General features: G+C 41.8%; 2 protein-coding genes and 1 long non-coding RNA gene across 6 annotated transcripts in view; 1 reads left to right on the top strand and 2 right to left on the bottom strand.

Moving 5' to 3' along the window:
* Positions 1-376: 376 nt before the first annotated feature.
* Positions 377-10,292, bottom strand: MSRB2 (methionine sulfoxide reductase B2). Its single transcript, XM_051802531.1, is given in 8 exon segments — positions 377-1,433; positions 3,354-3,501; positions 7,402-7,478; positions 8,460-8,566; positions 9,803-9,943; positions 9,946-9,970; positions 10,049-10,075; positions 10,077-10,292. Coding segments are annotated over 8 exon segments (765 nt in total). The 5' UTR covers positions 10,209-10,292; the 3' UTR covers positions 377-1,325.
* LOC127477725 (uncharacterized) lies at positions 9,915-22,198 on the top strand. Its single transcript, XR_007907006.1, has 3 exons — positions 9,915-10,024; positions 11,195-11,326; positions 21,591-22,198. It is a non-coding gene; the product is annotated as an uncharacterized LOC127477725 (long non-coding RNA).
* The window catches only part of ARMC3 (armadillo repeat containing 3), a 61,104-nt gene continuing 57,587 nt past the window's right edge, over positions 19,030-22,546 (bottom strand). For all 4 annotated transcript variants that reach the window (XM_051802375.1, XM_051802373.1, XM_051802374.1 and 1 more), the window contains 2 exons: positions 22,186-22,348; positions 19,030-20,708 (listed from right to left, as the gene is read on the bottom strand). In XM_051802375.1, coding sequence (XP_051658335.1) covers positions 20,499-20,708; positions 22,186-22,348 — 373 coding nt within the window. In that variant the 3' untranslated portion in view covers positions 19,030-20,498. The remainder of the gene's footprint in view (positions 20,709-22,185; positions 22,349-22,546) is intronic.

Here is a 22,546-nt window from a genome sequence, read left to right as displayed (position 1 = left end):
CTGGTGTAGGTTGGCTGTAGCAATAGCTGTCTCTGATGTTTTTAAAAGTTACGGAATTGTAAAGTTCTCCTGCAGAAAGTACAGGAGAATGGAAAACTGCAGAGCTCCAAGACAGAAAGACTAAAAGTAAATTCAGTGCAATAGAGGTCCGTTGAAAAGATTTAAGACTACACTAGTAAATGAACACATCCTTTTTATTACTGAGGCAACCAAAGTGGGGAGAATGGAAACAGTCTGTTATAGGTAAAGCCAAATGAGATGTTGCCTAGTAACTCTCAGCAGGGAAGCATTTAAACCCAGCCAGTTTAGTGAAGCTGATGTTCTGACTCAGAGATTATTTTCTCTGGAAAAAAAATCTGAAAGCAGGAAAGCTCAATTTAACAAAAATAGGATTTATTTTTCTGTTAGAGCAAACCATAATGACAATGCTTGGGCGAATACAGAAGTATTTACAGACTTGTACAAGGAAGAACAGACAAGGCATGTTTTCAGCAAAAGCATAATTTTACTGAACCTGTTTTTTGATGCTGACTTATTTTCCCCAAATACAGTGAAGTTCACCTTCATTTTTATTTCTGGATTCTGAAATACATAAATGATAACAGAAGTCTGGAAATATTACACATATCATGACATTATTATCATATTATTGCTGCAAGAGAAAGTTCCTGAAGCAAACCCTATTTCAGCTCTGCTATTGGACTCAGAATCAAAATAATTGATTTTAAAGAAAAAAGACTCAGTGTCTCCACCGGCTCCATTGCCTGGAATAGTTTTAATTAGGCCCTCCTTCAGGACGACTTTGCTTTCGTGGGTTCATGGAAAAGTCACTTGGCTTGGCTAAAGGTCTCTCACAGTAGAGGGGAAAAAAACCCCAAACCTTATTTGAAGATTCACATTATTTTTGCTTCTCTTTTGAAAGATATGATGATTTTACAGAAGTATAAGCTGTGGCATGATCAGCCATGTATATCTGTGTTCCTGGGTGCCACAATTACTGGTCAGAATAGACAGTTTCAGGAGAGCGTGTCATTTCAGCAGCCTCAATACAGTTAATGATGAAAGTTATTAAAGTGAAATATTGCACAGATTTTTTTAAATTTAAAAATACAATAAGCAGATCAAAACATCACACTAACCATGAAAAAACAGACCGCAAAAGAGTTATGACAAAAATATGTATTTTATTAACAAATAGCTGGAAAACAAAGCTACTATGGCATAAGTACTAAAATTTGGGTTATATATTAAAAGCATGAGAGTTTTTCACAAGCATGCTGTACAAGCAGAGAAAGGACATTCTGTAAGCCACAGAGATCCACTTCTCACTGACCAGAGCCTGGTTTGAAGTTTAATGAAACACTGTTGATACAGAACCTCTGCCCAGAAGGTGTGGGACCATCATCAAACACATGGCCTAGATGGGCGTCACACTGCAACAGAAATTATTACCATGTTATTATTGCATTATTACAGAATCACAGAATCAATTATGTTGGAAAAGACCTCTCAGATCAGAGTACAACCTTTGACTGATCACCACCTTGTCAACTAGACCATGGCACTCAGTGCTGCATCCAAGTCATTTCTTGAACACTTCCAGCAATGGTGACTCTACCACCTCCTTGGGCAGCCCACTCCAATGATTAACAATCCTTTTCGCGAAGAAATTCCCCCTGATGTCCAGCCTGAACCTCCCCTGGTGCAGCTTGAGGTTATGTCCTCTTGTCCTACTGCTAATTGCCTGGGAGAAGAGACCGAACCCCACCTGGCTGCACCCTCCTTTCAGGCAGCTGTAGAGAGGGATAAGGTCACCCCTGATCCTCCTTTTCTCCAGGCTGAACACCCCCAGCTCCCTCAGCTGCTCCTCATAAGAGCTGCCCTCTAGACCCATCACCAGCTTCGCTGCCCTTCTCTGTACTCGCCCCAGCACCTCAATGCCCTTCCTGAACTGAGGGGCCCAAAACTGAAAATGGTACTGGAGGTGCAGCCTCACCAGTGCCAAGTACAGGGGGAAGAATCATTTTCCCACTCCTGCTGGCCACACTATTGCTGATTCAGGCCAGGATGCCACTGGCCTTCTTGGCCCCTGGGCACTGCTGGCTCGTGTTCAGCTGCTGTTGACCAGCACCCCCGGGTGCTTTTCTGCTGGGCAGCTTTCCAGCCACTCTTCCCCCAGCCTGTAGAGTTGCACAGGGTTGTTGTGATCCCAAGGGCAGCATCCAGCACTTGGCCTTGTTGAACCTTGTAACATTGGCCTCTTCCCACTGATCCAGCCTGTCCAGATCCCTCTGGAGAGCCCTCCTACCTTCCAGTAGATCAACAGTCCTACCCAACTTGCTGTTGTCTTTGAATTTACTGAGGATACTCTCGATTCCCTTGTCCAGATCATCAATAAAGATACTAAATAGGACTGGATCCAATACTGAGCCCTGGGGAACACCCCTGGTGACTGGAAACCATTATTATTGCATTATTACCACTTCAATTATGGACTACCATTATGATGGTACCTACTGTGCTATCCTGAATTAAGAAAGTTCTATAATTAATTCACTATTGAATTGTGTGTGGGGGGGAAGTCTTAGGGAGAGACTAGTAATACAACCTGGAGTAATCACCCCTGGCCAGCAAGCAAATACCTGCCCCCCAAACAAGCAGATTCCAGAAGAGGAAGTCAAAAAGGTATTAGTGCCAGAAAGTATAAAGGAAATAACTGGAAGTATCTAGACTTCTCAATATATTATGAAAATTTCAATTAAGACAGAAGGGTGGCTTCTGTGAACCATGAGAATCCACAGAAAATAGCTGTGGAGATGCAGGGCACAGCCACCACCATGCAGGGCAAAGAGTAATAAGCTTCAACAGCTGCATTTTCCCCAGTGTCAAACCAACTGTAGGAAGATATGCAGGTTACAACTCACTACCTAGTAAGGCTGTATTATGTCCATCTCTGCATATTTTAAGAACATCTTCAGCAAATATTTTGCAGCTGAACTAGGAATAACTGTCCCTGTGATGAGCCAAATGCATGGTCCCTATCTCAGAGTCTCTTCTACTGTCTCTTGTCACACCCTGCATTGCACCTGAGGTCCTTTCAGTAAATTTTCTGTCTAAATTTTCAGCCCCTGGCTATACTTGCACAACTACTTTCCCCAGTCAGATACTTTTCTTCCCACCAGACTGCCTATATTTGATACTCTACTCATGTTTCATACCAAGAAGTCAGACAGAATGGTTCCAGTGATACTGTAATTCTCACTGTTGTATTTAGGAAGATTCCTTCATGGGCACAAAGAAAACATATTTGTTAAGATCTGTGTCTTTGCATATTGTTTTCAAAATAAACATACCTGTTTGCAGACAACTTCAGTTCTAGCTAATCCCAATGAGTTATCTGGTCGTCTCGTGATATTGGTATTACTTTCATCTCTGCCACAAGTACCATAAGCCTCAGAAAACGATGGCCATCCAGTCCCAGAATTGTACTTCTTTTCTGAGCTACAAGAGGAAACCAGATTTTCTTGTTAATTAATAACTGAGATGTTACAAAAGTCTATTAAGAACATTGGCTTTTCTCCTCATTCCTGTCTTGTACCACTATTAATAATATTTGGCACAGTAGAAGTTTTCTCACTGGCATCAGACTGTGCTGGAAACTCTTTTCCAAAGGGAATTCTCGATCAGCCCACAGCGGGAGATTCTGCCTCACTGTTTCTATTTCAGAGACAGGTTGGCATTTCATAAAGCTTGGAAAAGGGTTTTCCCAACAACTGAGCATGGTGTTTAGCTGAATCACACCTACTAAGTTGCAGTTCAAAGCCTGGCCCAATATAGCACTGTCTCAGAAAGTTTACAAGAAGAAATGAAGAATGGACAAAGGCTGGGTTGGCCCACCAGACCAGGCTCACACCTGATGATGATGGCTTTGTCTGGCAGTCAGACATCAAGCTGGTTTGGAAAATCAAACAGAGCCTTGCTCAAACTATCAATCAACCCATGAGAAATCTTCACAGCACAAAGATCTACTTTTCCCAAGAGATAATTGCAATAATCAGAAACAGTATTACACACTGTCAACTTGTGGATTGCCTCCTGTTAACATCTAGGATGACCAACGCTGTTTAGCTGCATATTAAAACCTAGAGTGTATTGGAAAACACAATCAGAAAATATTTTTGGGATTTAGTACAGAATTGAGATAATCCCTCCTACTTAAAACTGCGCAAGCTTTAATAGCAATATGGACTTTCTCCTATCAGAGAGGGACCTAGAGTGAGCTAGAACAAGAAAAGAAGATAGATTCACATACTTCTCAGATAAGTGGGCTGGAGACTCACCTCAACCATTTCCTCTCGATTTAAGTTTTTTCCCAGTTTCACAAACTCAATGCTCTTACTGGCATCTAGTGGTGGATGGAGACATCAACACCAGTAGCAGCTCTTGGTCAAGGGGATTAGTCCATTACTTAAGACTGAGTTTAAAACAAAGTATGTAGTGTATATCATGTATATTCTGGTGGGATATTAACACAGTGAAGAAAAAGCTGAAAACAGATTGCAGTGCCTTTAAAAAGACAAGACAAACAAGCTAGGCAAAAAGCTTAAAACATCCAACCCAAAGAACAGTGTGTGCGTCAGCATGGATTTTATAATCATCTGTACAGCGTTGTCTTTGAGCAATGCAACTCTGGAAATAAAAGAGGACTTGCAAGCACAGAATGACCAAAGGCTAGTTTTTGTGAGGGCTGTTGCTTAGTCCTTTACATCAATGCACAAATACCCATAAGAAATGCTCTCCTTCCTCCTCCTCCCCTCCATAAAACTGGAGAGAAACAGGACACAGTACAGAAACAGGCTGCACTGAAGCAAATGCAGTTTGTGGACTCTGCCTTTGTATGTGAAGGTCCTTAGGGCTCCAGCACTGTTTCTTTTCAGCCAAAGAGGGCTGCCTGCCTTCTCTGCTACAAAACCACATTAACACTGCCTACCAGCCACCACAAGACTAACCTGAGGGAACACATATCTGTACAAGACTTCTGAGCTTCCCTGACATATATCTGTTTTGATTCCCTTTTATTAGAATTCTTTATTTTTTGACACAGGGGTCCTTATGTGTATTCATACATAGATACAAAGATCCTCTCTAAAACCCCATAGAGTCACAGAAGGTCTTTAACACTGTGTGGGTTTTGCATCTGACCCTGACTGACTCTGTCCCTTACATGTCACTCACAATACTTAAGTTTATTGTAGATGTTTTCCACTGCTAAAGGAACAATCCTTTGAGCTGTTAAATTAGCTCTCAACAGAAATGGCCTCTGTGTGGTTTTACTAACAGTAATATCACTTAGATTCCCTAATAGAAACATTTTAGTACCCAAAAATATTGCTGTTCAAGATAATATTTGTCCTTTGAAGTATTTCACCACTTAATTTATGGATAAATGGACTTTCCCTAAACATATGCATTAGATTAGCCTTCGACACGCCATTCCTCCAGCACATGTCATTTACTTTGATCCCTATTTCAGTCATCCTGGATGGAATCCAGATAATTCTAAAAAGTGCTTTTTGCTGTATGAATCTCAGCTGTAGGTTTATGGTTTGATGAAGGTTTGAGGTTTAATTAAAGCACCACAATTTGCTATCTATAAAGTTAGGGATTTGTTCCATGTATTTCCAACTCTTTCAAATGAATATTTGGTAGCAGAAGGTAATAAATTCTGGTATAAATGTATACACACATGTTTCAAAGAAAGGAAGAAATACTTCATGTTTACCTGTAGCTAATGATCTAATGCATTTGAAAAAGAAAGGACATTTTTAATGGACTAGGAAATAAATATGATGAATGAATCTCTTATCCAATACCATTCCCCCTCTCATTTTTAGTGTTCTCCACAACATAATACATCAATGGAAAATATATTTTCGGACCATTTTGCACATTTAATAATTTCAAATTTTCTTACGAGGTTCTTTTTCTGACAGTTTATTTTTTTTTGTCTGTGAGGCTCAGCATTATCCTGTGCTTTAAACAAAAGTACTTATATTCTCTGAGAGCTGGATAGTGCAAAAAGCAGCTTGACTGTTTGGTTATACTGTCGATTTGTTACTAGTTTAGCAGCAGAAGCAATTCCCTCCAGTGCTTGTCTCTCTTCATGTTGATCTGTCAATATCTATTGTCTAATATAAAAGATGCCGAAATTGAAGGCAAATTTGAAGGAACTGAAGGAACTCTTCCACAGCTTAGTAATTTAAAATGTCTCTAATTTATCTGAATTTTCCAGAGGTATTATTAGGTTTTGTATTTGTCTTCAGAATATTTTGTAATGCTGGAACTTTGGAAATAAATTTATTTAAAAGTGTTTATTAGCAAACCTCTACAGAAAAAGATACATTTAAGCAAATGCATACTTGCATAACAACAGTTTTCTATACTTGGCCAAAGAAAAATTAACCATTCAAAATGATCAGCCTCCATTTTTACCATTTAATTGCTTACTTTATGTTTACTTTCAATACAGCCATTACATTTTCCCCTCCTTTCTTACTATCCAGATCTCTTGTTCCTCAGCTTCCCATCTGAAGCTCTGATTTGTGATGCATCCTTTAAAGTCTTCAGAAACATGGGCATATCAGCTGCATTTCATTGAATTGGGAATAATAATAAAAAAGGGCTATTTTCTAGAACAAAACCAAAAGAAACTGTCTTTTCTGGTTCAGTTACAGAGAACAGAACACCCACTGCATATCCTACTCCAAGGCACTCTATTTCCTTTTACTTAGATGTTAATGAAGTTGCAAAATATATAGTATTGCAAAGAGCACTGGGGTTAACAGCACAGTCATTTGCAGTTAGGTTTTAAAAAGTAGATTTAAGCAAAAAAGTAGGAATAGTGGAATTCAATTAAGGAACAAGTAGAGGGTGGGGGTCTTAGCTCCAGTGTGAGGGACCCAGCAATAAGACCATCACAACAGCTAAACAAAGGCAGACCAAAGGTCTCCATAGCCCAGCAGCATGAGTGGCAGAAGATGACTTTGGAGGAGCACAAGAACACAGTGATACTAATGCACAAATACACATAATTTGTGGCAGCCTGTGGTTTAAGGATCTCTTAAACAGAGAATTATTATCAACCCACAAGAACAGTGTGAGGCAGGAGAAACAGACAGACCATAATGTAGCAACTGTCTGCTGGCCACTGGAGCCCCTCACACGCTCGAGGAAAAGGCAAACCATGTGTTTGTATCAACACAGGTATCCTGGAGGTCTCATATGTAGGGACTGTCCTTCTTTCCATTCCTCCTCCTTTTCACTTCTGCTCGTGAAAAGACACTGCCCCTCCTGCCACAATTAGGGCTTGTTAAAGACACTACGAAATCCTAAGGATGTTACCTGAAGAGTGGGGCATTGCAGCACACGCAGTAGTATATTCCTGATTCTGTGTTATTCAGATAGATCCCACTAAATGGCTTTTAAAAAGGAAGGAAAAAAGAGAAGTTAATAATACAGGTCTTTGAAAGCTCACCATCTGGAACAAGCATGTAGGAATCAGATTCAAAACAGGAGAAAAACCATAAAAAGAAGGCTTCACAGGGGGGCTTTGAAGAACAAACATTAGCAGCCCAAAGAAATGAAGGGGAGGATGCCTTTGGATTAATAGTGAAGAAAGACTACCCCCTACCCCCGGAAACCTTGAAACCAGTCAAATGCATAAATCATCCAGGTACCAGGGACGGAGTCGTGACCTCCGAGGAACTGGTGAAATGTGCAGGATCCCAAAGACCATTGGCTCTGCTATGGAGTGCCACAACTTTAAAGTGGCTCTATAGAGGGACTCTCCTCCTTCCTGCATGGTCTGGAACTCAGATCCTTATTTTATAGATATGAATTTGGGCAGTTAACTGATTTAATCCCATGGTGCATGATCCATGCATGCAGAAGTCCTGGCTCTGGGCTGTGGATGTCAGTGCTCCATCCACAACACTACATGGCCTCCATCACAGAAGGAAACAAAGTATGGGGACAAGGTAGGTGGGTGATCTGGCACATGAGGGATAACCCATCTCTTGAATGGAGTGCTATGTATAATATTTCCATGGTTAATCTATATATGGTCAAAAAAAGGAGACTACAGGACAAAATACAATTTCCCTCCCCTCTGGAGAGGCTCCACTACTGCCACACAGACTGCTGAGCTGGCAGCGAAGCATCCCAGGAAAAAACCCAACAAAATATGAAAAGAATGCAGAATGCTTTTTCATCTTCAAACCAGTCTGTGTCAGAACAAAATCCACCTCATTCAGTATAATGAGTCTAACTTTCATCAACAGGAAGGCAGGGGAAATCCTGTGAAGCAACTGAGTGGTCACAGTTCCCCAAAGCAGGTTTTTCTCAGCCCAGCAGGCAGAGGAGGTGGTTTACCCTTGGACAGCATTAGTGCCTTTGCTTACCGGTTCAGTTCCCTTTTCTCTTGTAACATAGAATTGCTCCGGAGTCAATTTTTTTTTCCAGTCTGTAGCAGCACTTGCTTCAGCTTGTTTAGTCAGAGACCCTTTGTCTTCAATTAGATGTAGAAAGATAATTTGTATTATTTTTAACACCATTTTAATTTAGACTGCGTTGATGCTTTCCATCATCATCTTAGTTCTCCCCAAGTTTCTATGGGTACAGACAGAGCACAGTGAGCAATTCAGGGACATGAGCAGGGGGGAATGCAGGACGTTGCATCTGCTTTCCATTTGATGTGCTACATCTAGACAGCAGCTCCAGCAAAACACTTGGGAAGGCTTATAATAGAAACAGGCACCTATGACCCAAAATACCTCCCACTCTCCCTGCACAACCTTCTGTTCTGGCTTCGAATAACTGCTCGTGCAATGCTCCTGCTCCTTCCTCATCCCCGGGTATCACTAAAAGGTTTGGAGTTTGTCTCTTGGAAACCCCCAGAAACCAGAACTAATGTTCATCTTTGAGCCGTTGAAGACTAGCAACTTTCACAGGCCCCAATGAAAAGCAGTGCTAAGAAGGAGCACTGGAAGAAACACCTAGAGACCAAGAGAAAGGGGCTGTAGTTAAGTGAGGGACACACAACAGGAGGGCAGAAGTCACCCATTACAGCGCAAAACTCCAGCAACACCTCCTGTGAGTCTGTACACATCATGTAGAACATTTATGGTGGTATGGAATTGGCAAAGAATTAATAGATTGGCTGAAAAACAGCGAGTAAAATAGATTAATACCTTCCTAATCAAAAAGTCTGAGGTGGGGAACTACTTCCCCGCCTATCTCCCATCAGCACAGGATCTTCGAAAAAAAATCAGCTCCTGAGCGATGCTTGCCTGCACTCATCTCTTGCAATGCAGAGGTGAGATTTGGCGGGGTGTGTGTGTGTGAATTTGAAAATTATAGTTTAAGCAAAAACCCCAGAGTTTAGCTGGCCAGTTCAAGACGAAAACCTACAGCGTGCTAACTGGCCAGAAGACATCGAGGACGGGGACGCCCTCCCCTTGCAGGGCAGCTCCTGCTCCTTCCCCCCATTCCCAAGCTCCAGGCGGGGGATTACCTGTGCCTCTGGGTACCCGTGCCCCTGTGGGTCCCTGTGGGGGTAACCTGTGCCCCTGTGGGTACCCGTGCCCCTGTGGGTACCCATGCCCCGGGGATACCTGTGCCCCGTGGATACCCGTGGGGGGCACCTGTGCCCCTGTGGATACCCGTGCCCCTGTGGGTACCCGTGTCCTGGGGGTCCCTGTGCCCTTGGGGGTCCCTGTGGGGGGTCCCTGTGCCCCTGTGGTACCTGTGCCCCTGTGGGCAGCGCGGGCGCAGCCGCCGGAGCGGAGCAGGACGAGGCGGAGGCCGCGGGTTCCGAGCACCCTCAGAGGCAGCCGCGCCGCCATGTCCGGGGGGCGGGACTGGGCAACGCGCCGGGCGCGTCTGATCGTGCGCTCAGCCTGAGCTGTCAGACCTGATAAAAGCAGCGAGTAAAGAACTCGCTTAAATGCCGATGCAGCATTTGCAGGTAAAGGTTTCGATCGCTTCTTACCGAGAGGCAAAGAGACCAGCTTAAAAAAATCAACAATCGCTGCAGCCATAAATATAACAAAATCCTGCTGAGGCGTTTGCTTGCAGCCGTTGTAGGTTGTTTTTAAGGAGAATAAGTCTGGTGCTTGCATGCCCAAGTGCTCTTGCTGTCCTGGATGCATGTTACAGGCATTGCTCTCGCTGATCGAGGGATGGCGAAGGTGCTGTGCTGTCTGAGGGGTACTTGTCAGCGGTGCGATTTGCAGTCACAGCTGCTTTGACTTGGTCTATAAATATACCTGTAGTAGGACATGTGTTTTAGTTTGGCCTCCTGTCCTTAAAAGGTAAACCTAAACACAAGTTAGTTTTCCAGGTTAAGCCTTCATGCTACTGTCTGCTTTTTTTCCCCCAATAGTTCCGTTTCTGATTTGGTTCATCGTTTCTGAAGGATGTGGAAGGAACTGTTTTAATTGCATTGGATAACAAAACTAATAATGGTGTTTAATAGAAAATTGCTTTCTTTCTAGTCTAGTTCTTCTAGCCTAATTCTGAAATCAAAGCTAAAAAAAAATAGTGTTGCGTGATCAGTCCTGTATATACACATTTATTGAACCGTCCTTATGTCTAAGACAGTGAGTTCAAAGGCAGCTGAGGACATCCAGCACAGCATATGATCAGTACCGTGGCTCTAATTACTCCCTCTGCTTGGCTCCACAAAGTATTGCACCAAAAGATGGATATCAGCAAGGCTCGTAGATGGTTGCATTCACTACCTGCTGCAGTAGGGGAGAGGGGGCACACACTGGGTTTATGGTTTTGTCCTGTGTAATAAGACACTGTGGAATGAAGCCACAGTACCTTGAGAAAAATCCTGGAGATGCGATGGCTGTGAGTCCTCAGGATGATCGGAGAGGAGTGCTGCTGGGCAGGGAGGAGAGGGCTTTGCCAGGGCTCTTGGTGCTCGCAGGGGGCAGCATCCGTGCTGTGGCAGAGGAAGAACATTTTGCCACGTTCGGCCATTTGGGGAAGTAACAATCAAAGGTCTTTTCAAACCACTTCTCCTGTGGCATCTTATATCAGTCATTTAGCCATGCATTAGGAGGGAACTGGTACATTTTAGAGGGCCTTTGGAGAGGAGAGAGCCAGTCTGACACTCCCCCTGTTCTAGGAAATGGCTTCGGTCTGGAAAATGGTGGCAGGCGATGGTGTCACTCTGTCTCTAGTTCAACTGTGGAAAAGAGGCATTTCCCTCACATTCCTGGTCTTGATCTCAAGTTGTGTTTGCTGCTGAGGAGGACAGGTAATCAATGGAGTTCTCCCTGAAGTATCTGGGAAATGAAGGAGGGTGAGAGAAAGTGATTAGTCCTGAAACTTGCATGTTTTCATGTAATTGGCATTGATTTAACTGGTGATTTTTTTAAAGACAAAATTAAATAAAAAACAAACCGTCAGTATCTTCCTTGTGGCTGTTAAGGGTACCATCCCAAAATGCAGCACTTTTGAGGCAGTGGGAACGGAACCAACACAGGTCTGTTGCTGTGCCATTTTCCTTGGGCTGTGGAGGAGGGTAGCAGGCACCTGGGCCGTGCACCTAGGGGAGCAGTGGGAACAGAAGGAGCAGAAGGCATCAGGCACATCAGCCCAAGCTTCATCATCCCCTCAGTCACCCAGTTCATTGCAAACCACGCCTTGATTAAAATGAGGGTGGTGGTGGAAGAGGCAGATCCCATTCATCCCAGCAGCCATGATCCACATTTGAGGTGGTGCACTGGCAAAGCAGATCCTCCCTTTTTCCTTCCAGCAGAAGCCTGACCTGCATTCATCCAGACTAGCATGACAGGCCTTCCTCAAGTGGTAAACAACCCCCCTGGCTGGAGGTATTTAATTTTTCAGATCTTTGGTCCTGAAAAACCAAATCATTGTCCTGTCATGCCTGTAATATTGCCTCCCATAGTTACAGCACATACCGAGCTGTGTAGCTAGGCAGACATCCGGCCTGCATTTCTCTCCATAGACTGTTATAAAAGCCAATTAGGCTGTTACTTAATTTTCCTCCCTTTTTTTTTTCCCTTATGCACAAGGGGAAGCAGTTAAAAGTCTCCCCTAGCTACATTATGTAAATTTTCAAGTAAATTCTCCCTGAATTGTAATTCAGCAGGTTTATTGTTAAAAATGTCACCTGACTCCAGCATGTACATAAGCTGCATCCAGGGAGGGGTCACACAGTGTCCTATTAGATGTGTGTAGATGGGGGAGAAGCTTCTCAGCGCCTCCTGTAAGTGTTACTCTGTGCTGAGGCAGCAGCAGCAGTGCGTGTGTGGGCGGGTGAGGGCGAGAGTAGGAGGGAAGCAGGCACGGTCCAGACTATCCTGCTGATATTTATTCGGACTCTAACCACTTCCCAGCCCAGGCTCTGTCTTGACTGATGGCTTTGGGGACAAGCAGAGCATCACATAATGCCTACGCTGGCAGATACTGAGCAGTCAGCCAGGAAGCAGTGAAGTGAAGAAGTCAGATGAACCCTGCTCAAATTCAGACCTCTGCTTACGCAGCTTTCGTTAATAAAGCCCCTCGACATTATTACATATGGAAGAAAACACTGAAACTGTAGTGGTTTTATTTTGTATGCATTTGTATGCAATCAGTTTTCTTCTGCTCACTTTATCATACTTAATGTATGTCCCCTCCCATGAGATGTTCCCATTGAAACACATGGGAACTCAACATGCAAGAATTTATCTTGGATCTGTCCTGTGTAGTGATACTGTGTGCCCAGGTCTCTGGGGAATGAAGAACAGGGGACTGGCATGAGCCCTTCGGGGGTAGCTTGTATCTGTGGTGGGCTCCATTTTCCCCCACAGAATCCTTAATGCTTTTGTAGGAGATATCACAGGAACTCCACATTCTTCCTCAGCAGAGTCTTCCTTCTGCTCTAATAGACTTGATACAACTCCACAGCCAGTTCCTAGCCACTCAGGTGTGATGAAAACTCTGAGCTCTTGGTATGTGGAGATACTGTTTTCATATGCAAATGCTATCCAAAGATATGTGGTAATGCTCTGGTGCTGAATTCCAATGATGGAGAGGGATTTCAGCAAAATTTAAAGTGTCAAAGCACCTCAGAAAAGGATATTGCTGGTTTCCAGAGGCACAGAGAGACTGAACAGAGCTCTGGACCTCCCTGAAGCTGACACAGGGATTCTGCTTAGATTCATTTACAGAGTAGTCTGATGTGATTCAGGCAAAGACATCATCAGAAATAATGAACACACAACTTCTTGCTTTGCTTGCTTTATGGTTTAATATATCTTTTTGCTAATTATAAGTTATAGGATACCTGATTATTCTGACCTTTGTTTTTAGAAAAAAATAGGTGGACTAGCTTAAGCATGAGCCTTCTGCAGGAGTCTAAGGGTGGAATTTGAACAGAACAAGATAGAATAGTTCCAGTTGGAAGGGACCTACAGGTTTGGTCCACTGTGACAAATGCTTTGAGTTGGATTAGACCAAATGCCCTCCCTAGGTCCAGTCCATCATAAATTATTCTAGGATCCTAAATGTTTTGAGAAGTGTCTTGCAGAACAAGCGAAGGCATGAATTGAAAGTGAAATGGATATTTTGCAATCACTCCTTGTTAGAGAACTCTACTCTGCAATTGGGCCATTGGTTCAGCTAAAAGTAGACACACAGGCCTGTATGGGCTATGTGTATCTGCAGGGGCAGCTATCGGGAAGCAACAACTCCAGGCTATTTCCCTGGATTGCCCTATGCATCCCCTATATCATACCATCCAAATTTCTCGAGCCACATAGACAGCGATAATACATTCCACAGTCTTGTGTGTGATTTCCTATCCCTTGTACCTCAAGGTAGTGAAGAAGTGGGATGGTTCTTCCACCCAGTACCCAAAGCCTGAACAGACCATTGAATGAACAGTTATTTGGCAGCATCTGCCATAGCAGCAGCTTTCTGTAGGTTATCTTAATGGATTTATCACACCCTGAACTAAGCCCTGACCATCTGTTCTATCCTCTCATTACAAATGCGGAAAAAGCTCATTCATGATTGCATCATAAAAAAAGTAAAATATAAAGGATTTAATGATTATATAAATGATTAAAATTTAATAATTTTAAATGTCATGCTTCACATTCTGATTGGGGAAGTGGCTCTCTTCAATAGACTGACTTCCCTGATAACAGAGTTTGCCTCTTTCCCAGCAAACGGGAATTCCTGAGGAAAAGGTCTCACCAGAACAAGTTTTATTCCCAGTCATTCATCTTAGATGTATTTTTAAATCTGGGATTCACATAAGTGAAGTTATGAATCTTCTTTCTTTCTGTCATAGGTAAGCCCCCAAGTTTATTTTTAATGAATTTTTTATTCAGGGAAAGGACAAAATCATGTTCTTTAAAGTCTGCCCAAAGTCTGCATTTCCTCCATCTTACCTTCACTTAGATGCAGGCACTTCTGGAAGAGTCACCCACTGGTTTTATGCTGGTGACTCACCTTCACTGTAGTGCTCTTGGTTAGAAGATAAGCAGAAAGCAGGAGGCTGTGTGTGCATTCCCTGCTTTCGAATGACCTTCAGATCTTTTGTACTGCCACTGTCCCACCAGCAGCAGGAATGGTTTAACTGGGAATTCAAGTTCTGATTGACTTGTGTTGTGAGAGTAAGACCTCTTGGCAGCACCTGTCCTCTGGAAATGTTCTACTAAAAATGAATGTATTTGAACAAGTTAAGAGGTCAAGAAGTAATATCTTGGTCCTATATTTTTTTATGTGGAACATCCTCCTGAACCAGCACCTCTTACCAGTGTGAAGTGTTGTGCCCCGGGTCTGCAGCAGCTTCAGCAGAGCTTTCAGCACCCCTAAAGGCTGTGACCCAGCTTGTGGGGGAGTTTGATGGGGCACTTGAACACACTGCCAGCTTCCTGCGAGAGACACCTGCCTTGTGGCCAGACAGGAAGGCTGAACTTGCCTCTTGATTTCACTAGGGAAGGAGTTATGGAGTAACAAACAGGACTGTTGATAAAGTACATGGATAGTGAAGGGTGAGAAATATCTCAAAATTAATTTGGTATCTGTGTTTTTGGAGGCTGTTTTGTTTGGGTTTTATTTTCCCGGTTATATAAAAGCAGATTGTGATTTTATCAAATGGATGTGTGATTCGAAAAATAAGAAACGTATTAAGGTAGAAGCAGTGCAAGAGACTCTAGTTCAAAAAACTGCTTAAGGGATGTGCAGGTACACAGTGTGCAGTTCTGCACTACCTGTGTGCCTTAAACTCATTCTTTTAGCAGTACTTAAAGATTCAGTTAAAAAAATTGGTCACCAATTGTCTGTTGGAAAAACTAGCATTCTGTTCTCAAGGCATGAGCTGGTTTTCCATTTCATGAAAATGGAGTTCCTGGTGGCAATGTGGCCCAGCATATCCTGTTCCCACAGAAACAGGAGTTGGGTTTCATTTTCAGGACCTATCTGAACAACTCTGAGCTGAGCAAAAACTTCTCCTCCAGATTCATGTGATATAAAGACTGGCCAGGTCTGAAGGGACAACTACTTCTGTGGGAACTTTAGGTGAGGAGCCTTTTAAAAGACAGAGAGTACTGAGTCAATGCTGCTGTGATAAATGTTTTGGTCCATATTTGCTCCACAGGAAGAGGGTAGAAAGGATCAGAACAGGCTTTAGGTTTCACCTAATGTATAGTTCCACACCATACTGCCATTCATCTAGCAAGGACGATTATGGTAGGTCATGTGCTAGCACATTTGTTAATGTGTTGCTTTAATTTTTGAGTGGCAAGCAAAGATACCTTCCCAGCCACCTAATGTTCAGCAGCGTTTCAGTATCAAAACTGAACACAGACCTGACTGAAACCTGTACTGCTGTTTACTGCTGAATTTCTGTGGTCAGCAAATACACAACAAGTGGCAACAATGCACTAAATCAGCAGCAGCCCCATGGTGAGGCACTGGAACAGGTTGCCGATAGAAGCTGGGGATGCCCCATCCCTGGAACTGTTCAAGGTCAGGTTGAATGGGGCTTGGTGCAACTTGGTCTGATAGAAGGTGTTCCTGCCCACACCAGGTGGGTTGGAATGAGATGATCTTTAAGTTCCTTCCCAACTCAAACCATTCTATGAATCTGTGACTCTCATCTCTCCTCTGCCCCATGGTAACAAAAGCTACAGACTAATCCCTGTGTAAATAATTGCAGATTTCTGATCAGAGGTTTTGCTCTGAAGAAGGTGCCCTGACCACTGGAGCAGTGTGATCCTTGGCATATGTAACACTGCATCCTGAACTTGGCCTGTATTTCATCTTATTTGTGTTTTAGAACCGTACCACATGCCACATGGCACTTGGCTTGTGGAAACTGCCATGAGATACTTAGACCCAACATTAAATTTGGCCCAGTGCTGCAAAGCTCCAGTTCGTCAATTCCTGATACTTAGGAATTCCTGAATAGCACAATGTTTGGGCTTATAGTCCTTGACTTTTTTGCATATTTTTACACCTAAGGGCCAGCCTTCAGTTACCTAGTTCTCTCTTTGGTACTGCAGCTCCCATTAATTACATTAGAAGTCTGCAGCAAAAAGAGTGTAATGAAAAGAAACTGGCACTCACAGCACATGATTCTTCTGCATGATCTACCATGGATAAACTGTGTCTTAAGAGTGCCTGTTTGCCAGAGAATTTTCCAGCTTTGGAAATCAGATATCATTACCAACATCTGTTACATCTTGGGACACTAAGTAGACCTCCAGTCTTTCATAATTTGTTCCCTAATGCCAATTAAAACTAATGACTTGGCATTTTGAAAAACCTTTTGACTTTTTAATATCTTTTTGACACCTGGCCTTTAAGGAATCTTCCTTCAAACTCTGTCACTAAAAGCATCTTTTTCAGTGAAATTCGTATTAAAATGGAATTAAAAGCATGCTATGGCATGGGGTATTTTTTCTTCAAATCCTTATAGCTAGGAAGCACTGCTGATCTATAGAAGAATGTGTGCTGATTTTGAACGGGATAGAGTTAATTTACGTCACAGTAGCTGCTATGGGGCTGTGTTTTGGACTTGTGCTGGAAACAGCATTGATAACACAGGGATGTTTTTGTTATTGCTGAGTAGAGCTTACACAGAGCCGAGGCCTTTTCCTCTTTCACCCCATCAGTGAGCGAGCTGAGGGTGCACCAGAATCTGGGAGGAGACACAGCCAGGACAGATGACCCCAAGTGATCAGAGGGATATTCCATAGCATATGACATCGTGCTCCATATATAAACTGGGGGGAAAAGAAGGAAGGGGGAGGATATTTGGAGTGATGGCATTTATGGTGGTGGTGGAGCAGTGGTGGAGTCACCATCCCTGAAGGTGTTTGAGAGAAGACAGGACACAGCACTTAGAATGGTCTAATTGACATGGTGGTATCTGGTCAAAGGGTGGACCTGATGATCTCAGAGGGCTTTTCCAGCCTCCCTGATTCTGGGATTCTGTTTGTCTTCCCAAGTCACTGTTATGCATGCTGGAGCCCTGCTCTCCTGGGGATGGCTGAACCCCTGCCTGCCCATGGGAAATGGTGAACAAATTCCTTATGTTGCTTTGCTTGCATGTGCAGCTTTTGCTTTAGCTATTAAACTGAGTTCTTTCACTTTTCCTCTTCTGATTCTCTCCCCCACCTTACCAGAGGGGGAGAGCACAAGCAGCTGTGTGGGGCTGAGCTAATGGCTGGTTTTAAACCACGACAGGATGTAGATTAGAAAATACAAGAGATGAGTATCAGAAACAGTAAGACAATCTAGGAATATCTCCTGGAAACGGCAAGAGAAAACAGTAAAAAAGAAATGGGGAACAGTGAGACCACAAGCTGTGGTACCAGCCAGCATGCACTGAGGTCTCTGGTTGGGTAGTTAGCTTAGCCTTTCTTGGAACAGAAGAGTGAAGGGATTTTGGAGCAGTTTCTGCTTCACAAGAACTTGGCACCATGTTTTAAAGCAAACTTGCACAACACTGGCACCACAGAAAGGAAACATGTTACGTGCTATGGAGCCCATGGAGGGGGTTGTTACTTTTGGGAGTTTTATGCAGCGTGGATGAGGGAGCGAGGAACAGCAGTGGACAGCTCTAAAGGTTTACATAGACTGGAAGAATTTTGGTCACAGCTAGACCTCCACAGAAAACCTAATGGCACTGAACTTTCTAGTAGAGTCTTTGCTGAAGAGCCTATTTTGTCCCTTATTCTAAAATAGGCAAAGAGATCTTGCATAACCTGCAAAAGGAAATATGAGGCCCTTCTCCATCTGCTCCTTAAAAGGAGGAAGGTGATCAATTCTCTCAGGCATGGCCCAAGCCAAATAGTGTATTAGACATGTCCTGGGAATATGCACCCAGATGAGCCTTGTAGAAATGTTTAAACATTTTGTTTTCAGTTCTGGAATGAGTGTGAGCTGGGATGTGCTTCTCAAGCCTGGGGGAATTCTTCACTGGAGCCATGGGCACAGCTACAGGTCCTTGGTTAACATCAAATAAAAAAGTGTGGCATCTCTTGACTTACTTAACAACTGAAGTGCAGTTTTCAGAGTAACAATTTGAGATTGTAGTGTTTATATTCTGCCTAGATCTTATTTCTGACACCCAAATGTGTTACAATTTTGAAGTGACAGAACTCAGATAATACAAAACTAAAAATTTTGAGTTGACACGAAACAACCCTCATCCAACATTTTTGGATCATCAAATTCTTCATTATACAATGCAGGGTACAGTATATGGTTTTATTTGTTTAGATACTTATTTTATGTAAAGTGAGCCTATATGTCTAGAATTTTCCCAATTTTTATTTTTAAAAACTGCATTTTGTCTTTCCCCCCCCCCCATATTGACTTTTATCAGAAACAACAGAAATTGCTTTCTTTTCAAGACCTCCTCAAACACAGTAAGTCACACTTTAACATTATGGTTCCAATACAAAATAATGAAATTCCAGTGTAAGAAAACTATACAAAATGATAGCTAGCAGGAAATTAATTCTTATTTTACTTCAATTTACTGCACTTTCAAAGTTGTAGATGTCTATACTGAGTCATACCTGTCAGGGAGAGCATATGACCTTCCATCCCCCTACCTGCTACAGAGCAATGATAAGAAACACATCCTCACCTTCCTCTCAGTTCTACCAGCATAACATGCATTTTGTTTCCAGAGTTCTTTTTCCTTCTGATGTCTAGAGTGCTGCTGAACATAAGGTAAAAAAATGAGCATGCAGCCATATAAGTGAATTTACAACAGAAAGATAAAATGTTCCCCAGGGGCTACCAGGAAACCATGTTGATGTCAGAGGAGGAAGGAGGGGGAGTGGTGGGATCATGCTCATAAGCAGTAATGAATACAACAGATACAAACCTCCTCAGTCTAAAGTGGTCAATGCAAGTGGTTCTGCTTATGCAAACATTAAAAAACTAAATGAACACGGACAACAAATTTTTAAGTTACATTTTTGGTGGGCAGGAAGTAAATGCCTTGTTGTTTGCATTCTGAAATTCTTCTGAAATTCAGTTCTGTAAAACATTGTCTGCACTGGCCCAACTGCTGTACAGGGCATTTTCTCAGTTTTCTATGGTAAACTCAATTCATGGTGGTGCTCCCTGAAATACTCCAGTACATTCCTGACAGTTTCACCAGGAAGTGTTTACTGGAGTTACTGGCTGTAGCCAGTATTTTACCTCTCTTAGATGCACCACCACACTTCAGCAACACCACACTACCCAAGGCTGCAAGAAATACAAATTCCCTGTCTAAAACTGCTGCCTTCTCAGAGTCCATTTTATCTTCAAGTGAAAAATAAAGAATTTAAACAGAAATCACACAAATTAATTTATTATGCTCTTCCCTGTGCCAGGACAAACAGTATTTACTTTCAACTAGAGTACCTTATTATCTGTAAATATTAACTCTGCCAAGTTCTAAGAAATATATATGGGATGTTTTCTACAGAGGCTGAAAGTGTACCATTATCTTCATTCTAATTCTCATTTCTTGGGTTATTTCACACAAAAATGGTTCAGTTGTTTTTAGGTGACTTGTTATTTCACCAGATGTCATATTTTCTTGCTTCATGGACAAGTAGTTTCTATAAATGTGCATGGGAGTAGAAGGAAAATAAGAAAAAAAATACTGTATTGGAAATAATCTAAACCTATTTAATAAGCATTTTAATGTTAGCACATAACAAATATTGATTACCAAATTTTAATCTATAGTTTTACAGTTTAGTCTTAAAATAGTACAAAAAAATTTAACAAAATTTCTAAGCATCGAAGCTGGATACCAAAAATTCATTCAATTAAATGTTTAAGACAACATACCAGATATGCTTATTTTTGATAGTTGGATATGAAACCCTGTGTTTCAAAAATACAGCACTGCAAACATCTTTAAAATATTTATTTGGTGAAATTTGTCAAGATGATTAAATACGTTTGTATTGATCCGCTTTTGCACTTCCCTGTTTGATCAAAAAGCCTGGCTCAAACATTAGATCTACAATATATTCTTGAGGAGGAAGCAGAAGCCCAGCTATTCCCTTGGGAAAGTCGTCAACCAATTTAACTTCATTCCAAGCTCTGTTATACTTGCCACGAACTAAACTACAGCCAATGCCAATCCTGTCCGCTATCACCTAAAAATGAAAGAAGTAGTAGTTAATCACAGTTCATCCATGTAGCTTCTGTGATATACAGCAAGGCCCAGAGATGCTTAAAAAGCAAACAAATACCTTAAAAGTGAAGTGTTTCCTTGAAACAGACTTTATAAACCTCTCAAGCGTGCAAACCTTTACTGTTCATTCTGCTTAGAAAGTGTAGGCTTTTAAATATTATTTTGAGCGTATTCAATGCACATCATGAAAAATATTAATTTTAACTCTTTTCAGATAATGATATATTTGTTTATCAGCCAGTCCTTTAGATCTCAAATGAAGTGCAACACCCACAATATCCAGCAGTATTTTTTTTCTGGTTGGAAGACTTAATTCTGAATAGTATTATGAAGTGTATTCAAGCAGTGAGGTGTAGGCCCACTGCACACATATAGCTCATATGAAATATTAAGTGTAAAAATGTAACATTTTCATCAGTGTAAGTTTAGGACTCTTGCTTCGCTCCAAAGCACACTCCTTGCTTTTCAGCCCTGGAAATGTGGGAAGCAATGAAATGCAAGGCAAGTGCCTGCTAGATGAAACACCTGCCTTTCCTCTGTGCTGCACTATCACAGACAGACCTATAATGGTTTCCAGCTACAAAACTGCTTTCTCACCATGCATCTGCTGTGAAGGAATGAAGTCCTGGAAGATTTTTAACTTGTTACAAATGGACAAGGATATCCATTGCTTAGAGTGCTGTGGCTTTAAGAGCTGATCTGTTCCCTACAAAGGTTTCTTAAGACAGTGGAGGATAATTAATTCACAGCCTCAGACCATTCATAAAATAGGTTGGGAACTTTCTCTCCCAATGGATACCATAAATTTAGGTTTGTGCTCTTTCTCCTGTGTGCTCTTTCCTAGGTCCTTCCAGCTCAATGTGCTAGGCCCTTGCTTCTCTTTTCCTTTCCATCCAAGAAAGACAAAAATCCAGCTAAGGAAAAAGTATGGGACAGATAACCAGACTGCACCAGTATATCTTCACATGAAGAAAGAAGAAATGAAACTTCCCAGAAGTTAATGCTTGTGAACTTCTAAGAAACTAGAACATTAAAGCTGTTATATACTATCATAGAACACTGGATAGATACCAAACAAAAATTGTCCCAACAAGTTTACATTTGCAGCATGGAAAAAGAAGGAAGCTGCATAATTCATATTCTACAGTTTACAGAAAACGTAAAATGTTTTGACTCCAAATCAAATATTTTGGCTTTTTGCCATTTATCAAGTATTCTGCTCATATCACTTAAGACAATTTAATGACAACAAGAATGCTTACAGAAAGAGGCAATGTTGGCTTTCATTCACTGGGAAATCAACTTTGCTGGTGAAAAATTACTAAAACGTATACAAAAGATTTACAGGAATAAAAATATGGTATTATACTGATGCAAGTATAGTTTTGAATATCCATTTAAAATCAATATGTTATGTTGCAAAATAAATGTTAATGTACCTTGAAAAGTAAAGCTCTGTGATAGAACGTCCCTTTTTTGATTTTCCCGATAGGCACAATGTTGCATTTCAGTTCAAATTCTATTTCACTTATGTGAAGTTCCCAGCTGAAGTCATGTAGTTTGTCTCTTTCAATAGAGCCACCCATCCTGTCTGCAACAAACCTGTTCCAAATGCATACTGGGATCAATTACATCGACAGTTCCTCTTGTATTTATCACAAAAATGTAGCAAAATGAAATGTATACAACCAGTAAGTGAATGAAATATGAGAGTAATACTTCCTCTATGTTTGCTTAATTTTTTTAATTCAGTAATTGGTATTTTAAATATGCTTACTATAAATATAGATAACCATAACT

This window comes from Manacus candei, unplaced genomic scaffold, assembly GCF_025592945.1.
Source record: "Manacus candei isolate 608988 ecotype Guabito, Panama unplaced genomic scaffold, ASM2559294v1 h1tg000056l, whole genome shotgun sequence".
Taxonomy (NCBI): Eukaryota; Metazoa; Chordata; class Aves; order Passeriformes; family Pipridae; genus Manacus; species Manacus candei.
The sequence above is the reverse complement of the archived record's forward strand: the minus strand, read 5'-3'. Positions and strand labels throughout refer to the sequence as shown.